Raw genomic sequence first — 17,074 nt, 5'->3', positions numbered from 1 at the left:
CGATGCAGTGGTTGCTCCACATCACTAGACTTTCCAATCCCTTCCTCAGAATCTGGTGCATGCCGGTCAGAACAAATATTCTCATCTCCATAAAGCACCCTCTCCTGAGTGTAGTGGAGAGGTTTTATAATGTGAGGGTGAAAACTTTCAAAGTAGAAACCTGTCATTTCTTTATAGTTGGACAACCATAAGCACTTTAAGGCCCTTTCTGGTTTGGGTAAATCAATGATCTGCACAAGACACATTTTACAAAACAAAGGACAATACAGTTCTCATTCACATCCTGGTCATGTCACTCCTAGTGACTCCTGCATTGCAAACATCCCAGCAGGGAGCAGCCCTTTATTCTTTCATCTGATGAGCTTCTTGGGCTCCCATACACTGATTGGACACAGACGCCCTGGAGGCAGCTCCCAAGAGCAGAAGACACGGATGACCCAGAAGTTCCTAAAAAGTCATCAAACCAGATGACATAAAACTCAACTTACATTTCACTTTTGTTTTGTTTTGTTTTGTGTGAGACAAAGGTCTCACTGTCACTCAGGTTGGAGTGCAGTAGGGCGATCTTGGCCCACTGCAATCTCCAACTCCTGGGCCCAAGCAATCCTCACACCTCAGCTTCTCCATTAGCTGGGACTACAGGCACGGGCCACCAGGTCCGCCTAATTTTTTTTTTTTTTTTTTTTTAATTTCTGTTAGAGACGGGGTTTCTCTATGATGCCCAGGCTGGTCTCAAACTCCCAGACTCAAGCGATCTGCCCCTCTTGGTTCCCCCAAAATGCTGGGATTGCATGAGTGAGCTGTGCAATTTCGGGCCGCATGACACAGCCCAAGGAAAAGGAAGAAACCCCGCGGGTCCAGCATCTACTCACATGGCTGGATTGGTGGTTGGGAAACCCCAGCAGGAGGAGGCAAAAGAGCAGTCACCTCACTCGCATGGCGTCCTCTCAGGGCGCCCTGAAGCGGCCAGGACAGAGGTGGGGTGACTTAGGGTTGGGGGAAGGAAGGGGAAGGGGATGGGGCGGGATCGAAGTTGGGGAGGGGGAGGGGAGAGGTGCGAGGGGAGGGAAGGGGAGGGAAGAGGAAAGGAGGGAAGGAGGGCTGTTGGACACCTGGAGGAGGAGGAGGAGAAAGGTGTCTGGGAAAGGATCCGGTTCAAACTAAATCCTCAAGCATTGGTGGGAGGCTCAGCTACAGGTCAGGGGCAAAGTCGATCAGCGGAGTAGCAGGAGGCGCGGGGCAGAAGAGCAGGAGTCTCAGGAGCAGTTGGAGGGAGACTCTCGTTTCCGCTAACCCTTCTCCAGTCTGGGCGCTGCCTAAGCAACCCTGGGGATTCATACTCCCTCTCCACCAATCCCTGGCCTTGGTACGTGGTGCCTCACTGTGGACATTTCACGTGTGGGGGTGTTCTTCCAACTCCCCCTCCCCCACCTGAGCCCCCCAAACGCCATCCTAAGGACAGGTCCTCTCTGGAACCCTTGCAGACCTTCTGATTTCTGGTCTTCCCCAACCCAGCTTCCTGTCCCTGCTTCTGGGCCGCTCTTTCCTTCTTGAGCTCTCAGAGTTCCTCGTGGTCAATCCTGGCTGCAAAACATGAAAAACAAATGATGGCAGGAAGAACCTCATAGACAAGCAGAGTGGGAGGCTCCACAGCCCCCTCTCAGGAATTCATATACTAAGCAACAAAACACCAGTAGGATGTAGAAGGTCCAAATACTAAACCATCTCCATCACATCCATGTAGCCATGCAGCCATCATCCTTGTATATTGGGAAAAAATGTTGGAGAGACATTCATTTTAAGCACACATGGTACATTTACAAAAATTAACCCTACTTATTTTGTTCATCAAGCAAATCTCAATCATTTCAGAGAAATCAAATCACATGGCATGTTTCTGATCATATAATTATGCTAGAAGTCAATGATAAAAAGCTAACCACAAATTCTCATATGCTTGGAAATTCAAAGTGCCCTTATAAGTAAGATACAAACATAAAAAATAATCCAAAATGAAACAAGACTGCCTTTGCAATCAATGATAAGATTATAATATGGCAATAAAATGTCTCCATCTGGCCTGAGAATTCCACTTGCGGCACAAGGTTGTGTGGTCTTAAATCATCCTCATCCACCTAGATATTTTAACATCTGAAATGGGGTAATGATGTCACTTATCTATGTCATCTTACTGTCTGTGAGCGTGGACTTTAAATTTCGATCCCTAATGAGGGAAAGAAAACCAAGCTGACTCTCATGATTGACCTCCCAGGGATGTCCAAGGAATCTGTGTATTTCAAGAGACAAAGTTCATCAGCTTCTCTCCGGGGGATTTGGCTGCAATATCCAGAGGGCTTTGCAGCACCAGGAGTGATGGATGGGGAGTGTCAAGCAGGTGGGCAGGACCCAGGGGCCTGGTGACTAGGAGAGACACCCCAACTGGCCATCAGCTTTCCTGGTCTTGTCCTCAGCTAAATTTCCCAAAGGCCTTCTTCTGCCTGATCACACACAGTGTGCCCAAACTCACTCAGGCCTCTGGCAGCCTAAAACCACTGCTTTAAATCCCTTCACCATTTATGATGACACAAGGTTATTGTAAACAGGAAATATTGGAAATATTCTATCACCATTGTAAATGGAAAGCCAATGCTTTTACCATAAATAAAAAGAAACCCTAAGAAACAAGCAAAACAAAACAAAAACAGGGACAACAAAACAATGGAATTAAATTCTATTTGTGTGCTGTCACCTGCATAAAGAGCCCCAGATTTGGGTTGTCTTGGTTGTAAAAGGAAAGACCAAGTAAGGGGAGTTGAAGTCAGATTAGCCTAAAAGTGAATGGGAGACCCGTGATGTCCATGAAGTGTTGCAGGGTCACTTTGATTATAGCCCAAGCAGAGAGAGGGAAAGGAAGGAGAAGCGAACAGAGTTTGGGCCCTCGGACAAGGAGAAGTCATTCATGTAACCAGGAAACACCTCCCCAAAGCCAGAGTCAACCTCCCTTGCAGGCGGGCCCCTCATGGTCCCCTGGAGGCTTAGCCAGGAGACCTTGGCAGGACGAGGCACCTTGGGTGACCAGCTGTGCAACCCTGGGCTGGATTCCTTCTGCACAACAGGAGTGCTAATGGCTGTGTGCAAAGAATGTCAGAAGACAGCAGGAAGTGGTTGAGCAGCTGTATACCTGAGCATTGTAACCTCCCAGGGGCATCTTTCTTCCCAGAACTGGCACCTTGGGAGGTCCTTGGCCACTAAAGGCAGTGATGATGATAACAGCAGCCCCTCTTGTTACCACTGTGCTAAGCATAGCACTTTGCAGGCATCATCTCCTGAGATCCTGAAGTACCATCACTGTCCCTTTGCACAGATGGGGACCTAGGTTCAGAGTGGTTGGAGGAGGGTATGTATCCAGGCAGAGAAACAGATCTGGGGGAACTTGATTCTTGGAGGGTACATTAGGAGAAGGGACAGCTGGGTCTGGAGACTCCCCAGGAAGATGGGGCCACAGAGATGCTTTGCCCAGGACCCAGCGTTGCCGTGGTCAGCCCTGCTCAGATGAGGTCCAACCAGGTGGCTGTGTTCCCAGCCCAGCACCTCCACCTGTGAGTGAGGGTCGGTCATTGCTGTGATGATGGGGATATATCATAGAATGTTCCTCATAGCATTATTGTGAGGCAGAGAGTGCCAGCCCACTCAGGCACAGGACATGGTCCTGGGGGCACATCTGTCTTTCTCTCTTGACCTCTAGATCTACTAAGCACCATGCAACACCCCCACTCTAAGCGCATACCCAGACAGGGTCCCCCGCCCAACCCTGGCCTCTCTCTGGCATCTCAGGGCCCAGGCACAGCCCTTCTGTAGGCCCTGGAAGGGGCACATCCCCAGCCCTGGGTTTGAAACCTGGAAAATACCTTCTTCCAAGAGAGCTCAGGAGGGCCAGGTCATGCCTGGGTCTGTTCTCTCCGCTGGCCCCAGGAGTGCCCTCTGGAGTGCCACCTCTGGTTGTACTGTGGGCTGGGGTCTGGGAGTGTGTGCATGTTTGGGTGTGTAAATCTGCATGTATGCATCTGTGCGTCTGAGTGTCTGTGTCTGTGATTATATCTCTGTGTAGCTGTCTCTGGGTGGCTCTGTGTTTTTCTCTATCTTTGTATGCATTTGGGTGTCCTTTCTTCCTGAATGAGTGTGTGTTGGTTGTGCAAATTTGTGTTTGTGTTTCTAATTGTGTAATGTGCGTGTCTCTGGCATGTGTGCCCCCTGTGGGAGTGTCTGTGTATACCTGGCTTCTGTATCTTTGTGTATGTGTTGAGGTGTGTGCATGTGAATTTGCTTCTCCTTTGGGTGTCCCTGATTGTGTTTGTATTTGTGTGTTTATGTTTCGTGTAGTGTCTGTGCTCTACATCTGATTCTCTGCCTGTAGGTCTGTGCCAGTGTGTGAATGTGTGTGCAAGCACGTGTGCACGTGGGTGTCCATTGTGTGTAGAGTCAGCCCTGTGGGGCTGTGTCTCATGGTCCTGTGTATCTGTGTCCTCCTGGTGTGTGTGTGTGCCTGTCCCTGGGCCATACTCCTGAGTGCCCAGGTGAAGCTGGGGCGGTTCTGTGCCTCTGTGTCTCTGTGTTTGTGGTATGTGTTTATCTCCCTGTGAGTTTCTGGGTTTGTGCACCTCGGAAGTTGGCAGTCACAGAGAGGCCTCTCCAATGCTGACCTCCAGGGGTAGGTGAGAAGAGGACAGTATGTGCTTCTCTCATCCCCAGGCAGGGCCTTTTCTGCCCCTGCTTTTCTGAGCCTCTGGTAGCCCCCTGGTGGTCCCTCTTAGGCCCCAAGGAGGGATGGCATTAAGGGTCAGGTCACAGGACTCCAGGCCAGGAGTGTGAGGAGGACTCTGGGTCACCGGAGAGAGTTATACTGAAAGAAGGAAGATTGTCTGTGGGGGTGGGATTCCGGGCTGGAGGGAGCCTGGGCCCTGGGAGGGTGAATGAGTGGGGTCCTCTAGGAAGGGCTTGGGGACAGCTCCTGGGTCACTCGGAAGGTCTGATGTGTAGATGCCTACAGGGGATAGGTAGGGGCAGGGGTCCTAGGCCCCAGGCAGGGCTAGAGGAGTGCTGGGTGCCCAGAGGCTGAGGCCCTCACTCACACATGCCAGGTTTAGGCTGGGGCACACGTGCACATGGACACTACTGGGGGACACAAAGGACCATTGGGTGGGGGAGGCAGAGGTGGTCTGGCAGGCAAATATAGTCCCCAAGCCAAGGCTGACCACTCTGGATATCTGCCCTGCCCTGGCCTTCCTGGGGCCTCACTCCAGGGCACAGGCAGGTGCCTGGAGCCACATGGGGCACACCTCCTGGACCCCTGTGTCCTGGCCATTGAAGGGTGCTTAGGGCTACCCTGAGAAACTGGTGCCAGGAGGGAGAATCTGGTCCCAAGATATTTCAGATTGTGGATTGGGGAGAACTACAGAGGGAGGGCATTTAACATAGGTTCATTCCCAGAATAAATGCTCCACACAGGGTATTGTTGAAATTACTATTTTATTACCTGGAACTCCAATCTGTGTACTCACCTGGGAAATTCTAAAGAGACAGGGAAGACTTGGAGGAAGCAGAGTAACTGAATGTAACTTAAAATAACAAAAACAGTCCGGGTGCAGTGGCTTACACCTGAAATCCCAGCATTTTGAAATGCTGAGGCGGGTGGATCACCTGAGGCCAGGAGTTCAAGACCAGCCTGGCCAACATGGTGAAACTCTATTTCTACTAAAAATACAAAAATTAGCTGGGCGTGGTGGCGGGCACCTGCAGTCCCAGCTACTCAGGAGGCTGAGATGGGAGAAGGGCTTGAACCCGGGAGGCGGAGGTTGCAGTGAGCCAGGATTGCGCCACCACACTCCAGCCTGGGCAACAAGAATGAAACTCTGTCTCAAAAAAAAAAAAAAAAGAAAAGAAAGAAAAAGAAAAAGAAAAGAAAAACATTGGAATTGTGGCACTCCTGATACTTTTCCAAATCAACCCTCTCAATGTCTCATCATCACCCCGCCCTAGTGGGGAGACTGAAGTGGCCAGGGATTTGCGGAAGGTGCCAGTTGGTTCCGAGTTCACTGCTAATTACATCTGACCAAGCTCCTTTTCTGAAGTTCACCTTGTTTAATCTTTCCAGTGACAGTTTTTGGCAGCTCCGGAACAAACTCCATCTGGTTAAGTATAAGGGAAATCCACAGTGACTTAGTCCTGTTGTCATTTCCTACCAATTCCCTACCCTCCTCCTCTGCCCCTCCACAGTCTCCCACACAGGCTGACACCATATGGTGGCCTTAATGGAATCCACCGAGTGTGTCAGGTTCTCCCCTTGACCCTTTGAAGGTAGATGTAGCCATGTGATGTGACTCAGGAGCTGTGAGTGGAAGTGAAGCGTGTCACCTCAAGACAGAAGAGTTGGGAGCCACTGAGACTGGCCACCCTCTCCTCCATCTCTTAGAGAAGTTGAAATGTGGAGGCTGCTCCTTTATCCTGTTGGTGGATGAGGGGATGTGAAGCACAAGGCCCAGCAGAGCCATGGTGGACGTGCAGCATGAGCAGGATAAGAACCTTCAGTGTTGTAAATTTCCATTGTCTGGGGCTGTCCACTGTACCTACAGTGATATCTAGCCCATCATAGCAGGCATGCACCATCTATTTCATGCTCTGTGAAGCAGACTAGCCTACCCTCAGAACATGAACTTGTTGTCAGACACACACAGGCTTCAGTTTCAGCCCTGCCTCTTAATGACTGCAACCTCGGGCATTTGACTTTGTGTCTCTGAGCCTCCGTTTTGTTTTTGTAAAATGGTTTGCTATGCTATCTCAGGTGGAGGAGAGGATTTAATGAAATTAAAATCCATGTAAAGCTTTGAGCCCAGGGCCTGGCACACACAGTGAGTACTCAATCAATGTTAGCCATGTAGCTTCATAATGTGTATTGACTGTCAATACTCAGACAATGCAGCAAAGTATTACAAAGAAGGAAGTGTTAACTTCTTGGCATATGTATCTCTTTGCACTTTATTTTCAAACAGATGGGATAATGCCACGTATACTTTTTCACAGTACGCTTTTTTCTCTTAATATGTGTTGAGATATATGTTAAATATATAAAAAACTGAATCATTATTTTAAATTGCAGGATTATATTCAATTTTATGAAAATCTTATTTCTTTATTGTTTGACTTTTTGTAGGTTGCACAAGGCATTGAATTAACCATATCAGAATGCATTGCATTTATAAAGATAAATATCATTCTATTAATTTTTGTTATATGTATGTATATATATTTTGAGTTGCAAAACAGAGCATATTTCTTCCTATGAATCATGTTAGAAAAAGTTTGGAAGCTGCTGATTTGGATGTTTTTTCTAATTTTTACAGGATTATAAATAACCTTTTTAAAAATATCCTTGGGCTCTTGGCTGATTTTTGTCTTTAGGTTAACATGCCAGCAATGATTCCTTTTGGATTTCTGACACAAGATAGCAATTTCCATCCAAATAAGCCAACTATGCCATCCCATCCCTAAATCAAATTCCTTCTTCTGCAGAAGAAAAAGCCAGTACTGTGACTGCCTAAGCTTCCCCCTGCACAGCCACCCTATGAGACATGGGGCAGGAGCACTGGCAGCTGTTCAGGGGCACCAGACCCCTTCCATCTGCCCTCACTCACCTTCCTTGGGGACTTGCATGAGACTGTCACTGACTTTACATGCTGCTGCAGCTCCTTGGTCAGCTGGTCCTTGTCACGCGACAGAAACTGTGGGGTCAGGACAATAAACACCTTCACCACCTGCAGAACGAGGGCAGAGGCTTATGGTGAGTGTCAATCTATTACATAGCTTAAAAAGTCAATATTGGTGGGGTGCAGTGGCTCACACCTGTAATCCCAGCACTTGGGGAGGCTGAGGTGGGCAGATCACTGGAAGTCAGGAGTTCAAGACCAGCTTGACTAACATGGTAAAACCCGATCTCTACCAAAAATATAAAAATTGACTGGGTGTGGTAGTGCACACCTGTAGTCCCAGCTACTTGGGAGGCTGAGGTGGGAGAATTGCTTGAGCCCAAGAGGCAGAGGTTGCATGAGCTGAGATCGTACCATTGCAGCCCATCCTGGGCTACAAGAGTGAAACTCTGTCTCAAAAAAATAAAATAAAATAAAATAACAAGAAAATATACAGAATTTCACCAAATACCTGGACTTTATTTTTTAAGGATTAAAAAGATATATAGAATTGAGAAAAATAACAGAAATTAAAAACCCAATAGATGGATTTATCAGCAAATTAGACAAAACAGAAGAGAGGATTAGAGAAGTGGAAGTTAGGTTAGTAGAAAACACTGAAATTGAAGGTTAGAGAGAGAGAAAAAAATGGGAAATATAGGAAAGTTAACAAGAGACACGGAACATATCAGACGGGTCTAACTTGTGAGGAATTAGAGTCCCAGAACCAGGAAAGGAAGTGGAATAGTACCTCTATTTAAAGAGAAAATGGGGTTGGGTGCAGTGGCTCACGCCTGTAATCCCAGCACTTTGGGAGGCCAAGGTGGGCAGATCACTTGAGGTCAGGAGTTTGAGACCAGACTGGACCAGACTGAGACCAGTTTCTACCTCCTCGGTAACAGGAGGTAGAGAGCGCCTCTACTAAAAATACAAAAATTATCTGGGCATGGTGGTGGGCACCTGTAGTTCCAGCTACTCTGGAGGCTGAGGCAGGAGAATTGCTTGAACTCGGGAGGCGAAGGTTGCAGTGAGCCAAGATCGCACCACTGCACTCCAGTCTGGACGACAGAGTGAGACTCTGTCTCAAAAAACATAAATAAATAGGCCGGGCACGGTGGCTCACGCCTGTAATCCCAGCACTGTGGGAGGCCGAGATGGGTGGATCATGAGGTCAGGAGATTGAACCCTTCCTGTCTAACACGGTGAAACCCCGTCTCTACTATAAATACAAAAAATTAGCTGGGCGTGGTTGCGGGCGCCTGTAGTCCCAGCTATTTGGGAGGCTGAGGCAGGAGAATGGCGTGAACTCAGAAGGCGATGTTTGCAGTGAGCCAAGATCGCACCACTGCACTCCAGCCTGGGTGACAGAGACTCCGTCTCAACAACAACAACAAAAACAAACCAAAAATAAATAAATAAATAAAAATAAAAGGACATTTTTAAAAAGAGAAAATGTTCCCCCACAAATCTCAAAACAAATAAAAGACATTAATTCACAGACAGGAATCTCTACAAATCCTAAGCAGGCAAACAGAAAAAAAATCGTGATTAAATTACTAAAAAAAAGGTAAAAGGAAACATTCAAAAGCAGCCAGAGAAAAAAAAGACATATTACTTTCAAAGAAACAACAATAAGTAGGAGAAGGACTTTTCATCAGAAACTACAGAAGCCAGAAACCCATGGAATGACATTTTTCATGTTGAAATGAAAAAAATCTGCCAACATAAAATTCTACCTACTGAAATATACTTCAAAAATAGAAGTGTAGGGTTCTAGAAAATGGCAGCAATGATGATGACGTCACTTTTAAATCTCCCCTCATCATCACATACCAACAGAGTAACTAGATAACAAAACCAAAAACTCATGGACAATACAACACAACTACATGATAAAATCCTAGCAGAAATGAAACAAGACTTCCAGCAAGACTCATCAGGAAAAAAAGACATAATGTCCAATTTTGAGAACAAAAAGAAGATATCAATTAAATCCTACAGATATTAAAAATAAAAGAATATTATAAACAACTTTATGTCAATAAACTTGACAGCTAGATGAAACTGACAAATTTCCTCAAAAGACACAAATTACAAAATCCAAATTATCCTATATCTATTAAAGAAATTAAGGCAAAGAGAATCTACAGCTAAGTTATTAGAATGGATAAGAAGATTTAGGCCTGGTGCAGTGGCTCATGCCTGTAATCCCAGCACTTTGGGAGTCCGAGGTGGGAGGATTGCTTGAGCTTAGGAGTTCGAGACCAGCCTGGGCAACATGGTGAAAGACCATCTCAATTTTTTTTTTTTTTTAAAGAATGGATAAGAATATTCAGCAAGAATGTGGGATGCAAAATATAAAAATCATTCTCACTTCTAGCAGCCACAAACAGAAAAGACAAATTTTGAAAAGATAAATTTTGAAAAGATACCATTTATGGTTGCAATAAAGGATACAAAATGCCTAAAAATAAATTTAACAAAAGTTGTGTAAGTGGAAAAAATTATATATCTTTATGAAAGCTATTGAGGAGGCCAGGCGTGGTGGCTCACGCCTATAATCCCAGCACTTTAGGAGGCCCAGGCGGGTGGATCACCAGAGGTCAGGAATTCGAGTCCAGCGTGGTCAACTTGGGGAAACCCCGTATCTACTAAAAATACAAAATTAGCTGGGCGTGCTGGCATGTGCCTGTAATCTTAGTTACTGGGGAGGCTGAGGCAGGAGAACCTCTTAGAACCCGGGAGGCAGAGGTTGCAGTGAGCCGAGGTCGTGCCATTGCACTTTAGCCTGGGCAACAAAATGAGACTCTGTCTCAAAAACAAAACAAAGCAAAACAAAAAACAACAAGAACAAGAGAAAAATATTAAAGAATTCTTAGGCAAAAGAGACACAGGCCATATTCTAGCTTTTATTTGAAGTTCAGGAGTACACGTGCAGGTTTGTTATATAGGTAAACTCTTGTCATGGGAGTTTGTTGTACAGATTATTTCATCACCTAGATATTAATTAAGCCCAGTACCCACTAGTTATTCTTTCTGCTTCTCTCCCTCCTCCCACCCTCCATCTTCCCATAGGCCCCAGAGTCTGTTGTTCCCCTCTATGCATCCATGTGTGCTCATTATTTGTCTCTCACTTATACATGAGAACATGCAGTGTTTGGTTTTCTGTTCCTGCATTAGTTTGAAAAGGATAGGGCCATATTCATAGATTGGGATATTCAGTCTTTTGAAGATGTCAGTCTCCCAACTGATTTATAGCTACAACATGTACTATAATTCAAACAAATCCTAACAGCTTTTTTTTTTTTTTTTTTGATACAGAGTCTTGCTCTGTGGCCCAGGATATAATGAAAAGGTGTGATCTCAGCTCTGCAACCTCCGCCTCCCAGGTTCAAGTGATTCTCCTGTCTCCTGCCTCAGTCTCCATAGTAGCTGGGAGTACAGGCTCACGCCACCACGCCTGGCTAATTTTTTTATTTTTGGTAGAGACAGGGTTTCCCCATTTTGGCCAGGCTGGTCTCGAACTCCTGACCTCAGGTGATCCACCCGCCTCAGCCTCCCAAAGTGCTGGGATTACAGGAGTGAGCCTGTAATGAAATTTGATAATCTATTTTAAATCTTATTTGAAAGAGCCAAAAGCCAAGATACTCTTGAAGAATAAGATGAGGAAGTTACTTTAGCAGATATCTAGCAGATAACTAGGAAGCTATAGTAATTAAGACAGACTGGTTTACACAATTACACCATGATAGAGAAGTTAAATAATGACACAAAATAAAGAAGCCAGAAACCAACTCTCTTATACATAGAAATTGGATTCATGACTGAATTGTAACTGCAGACCTGTGAAGAAATGATGGGCTCTTCAATAAGTAGTTCCAGGAAAAATTGTTATCCTTATGGGGGAAAAGGGAAATCAGAGCTCTACCTCATACCATAGAAAAAATTTGATTTTGAATACTTTAAAGTGAAAAATTAAACTGTAAAAATTTTAGAAGAAAATATCAATTATGAGAATGATTTTTTTTTTTTTTTTTTTTTTTTTTTGGAGACAGAGTCTCCCTCTGTCACCCAGGCTGGGGTGCAGTGGTGTGATCTCGGCTCACTGCAACCTCCGCCTCCTGGATTCAAGTGATTCTCCTGCCTAGGCCTCCCAAGTAGCTGGGATTACAGGCACCCACCACCACACCTGGCCAATTTTTGTATTTTTAGTGGAGACGGGGTTTCATCATGTTGGCCAGGCTGGTCTTAAACTCCTGACCTCAAGTGATCCACCCAGCTCAGCCTCCCAAAGTGGTGGGATTACAGGCATGAGCCACTGCGCCCTGCCTTCCAAGAATGATTTTTTTAAGCTCAGAAGGTGAAATAAATACAGAAAAATGCTGATGAATACAACTACTGTGTTTGTTTGCTAGTGCTACACAACCAATCCTCAAATTTAGCAGCTTAAAGCCATCTGTTAGCTTGTGGATCTGTAGGCCAGAGGGCCAGGTGTGGTGTGGCTGGGCTTTCCACTTGGGGCCTTGCCAGCTTCAATCAAGGTGCCGGCAGGGCTGTGTTCTCACCTGGAGCCCTGAGTCCTCTTTCACGCTCACATGCTTGTGATAGGTTCATCTCCCTAAAGTTGTAGGATGGAGGTCTCGGGGTCCTTGTCTGGGTCCTTGTTGGCTATCAGGCAGGACCTGCTCTTAGTTCCTGAAGGGCATCTGCACATAGCCTCCTCCATCTTCAAAGTCAGCCTTGGCCAGGCACAGTGACTCACTCACCGCCTATAATCCCAGCACTCTGGGAGGCCAAGGCATGTGGATCACTTGAGGTCAGGAGTTTGAGACCAGCCTAGCCAACATGGCGAAACTCTGTCTCTACAAAAAAATACAAAAATTAGCTGGGAGTGGTGGTACGTGCCTATAGTCCCAGCTACGCAGGAGGCTGAGGCACGAGAATCACTTGAACCTGGGAGGCAGAGGTTGCAGTGAGTGGAGATTGCACCAGTGCACTCCAGCCTGGGCCGCAGAGTGAGACCCTGTCTCAAAAACAAACAAAGAAACAAACAAACAAAAAACTAAAAACGCCAGCCAGATTTGCTTGCCAAGTTTTTAGTGCAGTTTGAAACTCTCTGAAGTTTTCTGTCTCTGGTCCGTAGACCCCAGATTGAAGGGATCATGTGATGAGGTTGGGCCCACCTAGATAATCTCCCTTTTGATTAACTCACATGCAACAAATTAGTAATCCTAGTTACACCTGCAAAATTTCTTTTGCCATATATGCAGCATGATCACAGAAGTGACATCCTGCTATATTCACAGGTCCTGTCCACTCTTCAGGGGGACATCTTAAAAGGGTGAGGGTCGTGAGAATTCTGCCTACCACAGTTATATTATAATTAAAAACTTCTATTCTTCAAATGACACTATAAGAAAGTAAAAGGGCAAGCTACAGAATGGGATGTAAGATTTACAATACACATAATTGATAAGGGAGTTGTTTCTAGAATATATATTTAATTAATTTATTTAGAGATGATGTTTCACTCTGTCACCCATGCTGGACTGTAGTAGTGCAATCGTAGCTCACTGTGGTTTTGACCTCCTAGGCTCAAGTGATCCTCCAACCTCCACCTCCGAAGTAGCTGGGACTACAGGCACATGACACATGCTCAGCTAATTTTTATATTTTTTGTAGAGACGGGGGTCACACTATGTTTCCCAGGCTAGTCTCGGACTCTTGGGTTCAAACAATCCTCTCCCCTCAGCCTCTCAAAGTGCTGGTATTACAGGTATGAGCCACTGCATCTGGCAAAGAATGTATATTTTAAATCTTACATATTAAAAAGAAAAAAGATCATAGAAAAAGAGACAAATGAAATAAACATATTTTCACCAAAAAAACTCAAAATAGCAACACTTGTATGAATGCATATGTATTTTTTTCTTTATTTTACTTATTTATTTTTTTGGGATGGAGTCTTGCTCTGTGGCCCAGGCTGGAGAGTGCAGTGGCGTGATCTCGACTCACTGCAATCTCCGCTTCCTGGGTTCAACTGACTCTTTTGCCTCAGCCTCCCGAGTAGCTGAGATTACAGGTGTATGCTACCACACCAAGCTAATTTTTGTATTTTTAGTAGAGACAGGGTTTCACTATGTTGGCCAGGCTGGTCTCAAACTCCTGACCTCAGGTGATCCGCCCATCTTAGCCTCCCAAAGTGTTGGGATTACAGGCGTGAACCACCGCACCCAGCCATGTGTATTTTTAATTGTGGAAAAATTTGGTGTCCAGTGCTTGGTCTTCCCTGCTCTGGGAGGCCCAGGTGGCTCTGCCACAGCCTGTGTTACTCTGTGACCTATAGGTACTGGGAGATCCACAGGGAAGACACTGGGACATCCTAGAAGCTGGGAAATGAAAAGAAGAGTGAAGAATGCAACCACACATGAATGGATGGTCTTTTCCATAACAATGCCTGCCTCTCAGGCTCCAATTCCAAAGAGAATCATTTACAGGTTAATTTCTGTCTCCTGGGTTGATCATTCTCCCTAATCATCACTTGCTGCCCCTCAAAGGAATTGTCTACATTCCCTATCTCCTCTTTACCCTGTGAAAAAGGGTATGTCAGCTTCTGTACCCCATTGGGAGGTTGGGAAATCACTGACTCTCCCCTCCCCCATACATTAATACATCTGTATGCCTTTTCTTCTATTAAAAATAAGTGAGAACTCAGTAAGACACCATTTTACCCCACTGTATTAGCAAACCTTTAAAAATCTGACAATCTCAAGCCTTTCCAGTGAATCATAGTGTTACTGGTGGCAAATCCCTAGGGGGCTGCAGCAACCTCAATTCTTGCGTCCTCAGCAGAAAGAATTTGACCAACAGCATAATAAGGCAGAATGAGAGACTGAGGCAAGTTTTAGAGCAGAAGTGAAAGTTTATTAAAAAACTAGGCTGGGCTCGGTGGCACATGCCTGTAATCCTAGCACTTTGGGAGGCCGAGGCGAGCAGATTACATGAGGTCAGAAGTTTGAGACCAGTCTGGCCAACATGGTGAAACCCCATCTCAACTAAAAACACACACACAAAAAATTAGCTGGGCATGGTGGCGGGTACCTGTAATCCCAGCTACTCATGAGGCTGAGGCAGGAGAATCACTTGAATACGGGAGGCAGAGTTTGCAGTGAGCTGAGATTGCGCCGCTGCACTCCAGCCTGGGCAGCAGAGCAAGACTCCCTCTCAAAACAACAATAACAACAACAAACTTTAGAGCGGGACCAAGAGGAAGTAAAGTACACTTGGAAGAGGGCCAGGGGGCGACTTGAGAGATCAAGTGCACTGTTTGACCTTTGACTTGGGGTTTTATCTGTTGACATAGTTCCAGGGTTTTACATCCCTTCTCCCCTGATTCTCCCCTGGGGGTGGGCTGTCCACGTGTGCAGTGGTCTGCTAGCAGTTGGGTGGTGAGCATGCAGTGTGTTTACTGGAGTTGTGTGCATGTTCATTTGAGGCATTCTTCCCCTACCAGGTGAATGTCCCTGGAAGTTAAACTCCACCATTTTGCCTCTTAGTGTGCATGCTTGAGCCCACTCTCCCAACTCCTGAGATCTTATCGGGAAGCGGCTGATCACCAGTTTCAAGTTTGTTGTATCTAATAGGAGACAGCCTTTCCCTGGTGCAGTCTGCGACCCGTTATTAGAGACAGTTTAACAATCGCCTGATGGTTGGTGACATTACTGGTGGGGGGGGTGGGGGTCGAGCCCTCTCCTGCCCTGCTCATGCCTGACTAGCTACCTGTAACAATAGGAACTCAGATACTTTTGACACGAGTTTAAATTAGTGCAACCTCTGTGGATAACAAATCGTGATGATCTATAAAGTTGGAAATGTACACCCTCTACAATCCAAGAGTTTCATCCCTGGGTATGTAATTGACAGAAATGCATGCATGGCTGGTTACAGTGGCTCATGCCTGTAATCTCAGAACTTTAGGAGGCTGAGGCGGGAGGATTACTTGATCCCAGGAGTTCGAAATCAGCCTGGGCAATGTGTCAAAATCTCGCCTCTACAAAAAGATACGAAAATTAGTCAGGCATGGTGGTACGTGCTTGTAGTCTCAGCTACTCAAGAGGCTGAGGGGGGAGGAGCAATTGAACCCAGAAAGTCAAAGCTGCAAGGAGCTGTGATCATGCCACTGCACCCCTGCCTGGGTGACAGTCTCAGGGTCTTTTGAGACAGACCCTGTCTCAAAAACAAAACAAAACAAACAAACAAAAAAGAAATGCATGCACATGGATGTCCAAGCCAGAAAAACAAATCTGGAGACGATGGGAAATAATTTAAATGTCCATCAACAGTAGAATGTTGTAAACAAAATATACAATAATGTGTAAATAAATTATACAATAAAGGTAATTATATGGTTCTTTCTTAAAGTTGGTGGATCCTACAACACAGGTGTTTGTTTCACTCTTCCTTCAAGAAGTCTTTCCAACTCCTCTGTCCCTTCCCTTGACCAGAAGTCAGAGGTGGACAGGTGCTTAAAGATCAGGAACTCACCCCTCAGCTTCACAAACAAGGGGACGAGGGAAGGAGACACATGTCAGGGCTTCCCTTGAAACCCTCCTCTTTGTCTGCATAGGACGCCCTCCTCTTTTCCTTCTCAGTAACTGTCTGTCAACATCCTCTTCATCTTTTAAGGCCCTTCCTCGGGATCCTTAGAGGGCACCCTGGTCCATCTACCTGTTGAGAAAACTGAAGTTCAGAGAGGTTGAAGGGTGAACTTAAGGCATACAGTCATTGAGAGGCAGCCTTGGCTCTCTAGAATCTGTGCTCTCTTTATCAGCAACATCCAGTGCTAATTTATGTCTGTACCCATGGCACACTTGAAGACAGTTCCTTATAGACAGGAGGTGCTCAGTAAATGCCACCTCCTCCATCCGGGTCTTTACTGAGTTTAAACAAGAGCTTTATAAAACTGTTTATTTTGATGCTGCTAACATAGAAAATGACCGGCAGATGGCAGCATTTAGCTTTCCTAGCTCTCAACTTTGCAATTGCCGGTTTAAGGCGAGAAAAGTTGGTTTTTCTTTTCCATTCTCCAAACTCTGCTTGTTGTCAGTGCCTGCCAAATGCCCACTGCTCCCATTGGAAGCATCAACCTACTACCCCCTTGCTGAAAAAGCATCTTGAGCATCTGCAGAAGCTCCAGTTTGAGACCTGGTGGCAGGAGGGGGTACATGGACATGCAATGAGAATATAAATGCTTTTTTTTTTTTTTTTGAGATGGAGTCTCACTCTGTCACCCAGGCTGGTGTAGAATGGTGCAGTCTCAGCTCACTGCAACCCCT

The 17,074-nt window shown here is 45.8% G+C and overlaps 1 protein-coding gene across 1 annotated transcript in view; it reads right to left on the bottom strand.

Annotated features, from left to right (window-relative positions):
• Positions 1–17,074, bottom strand: part of LOC100446733 (uncharacterized) — a 35,977-nt gene that overhangs the window by 12,389 nt on the left and 6,514 nt on the right. The window contains 2 exon segments of the mRNA XM_063727235.1: positions 6,251–6,385; positions 7,689–7,808. Coding sequence (XP_063583305.1) covers positions 6,251–6,385; positions 7,689–7,808 — 255 coding nt within the window.

The sequence above is a fragment of the Pongo abelii genome, chromosome 8 (genome assembly GCF_028885655.2).
Source record: "Pongo abelii isolate AG06213 chromosome 8, NHGRI_mPonAbe1-v2.0_pri, whole genome shotgun sequence".
Classification (NCBI taxonomy): Eukaryota; Metazoa; Chordata; class Mammalia; order Primates; family Hominidae; genus Pongo; species Pongo abelii.
Note: the sequence above shows the minus strand (reverse complement) of the source record. Positions and strands in the feature narration are given on the sequence as shown.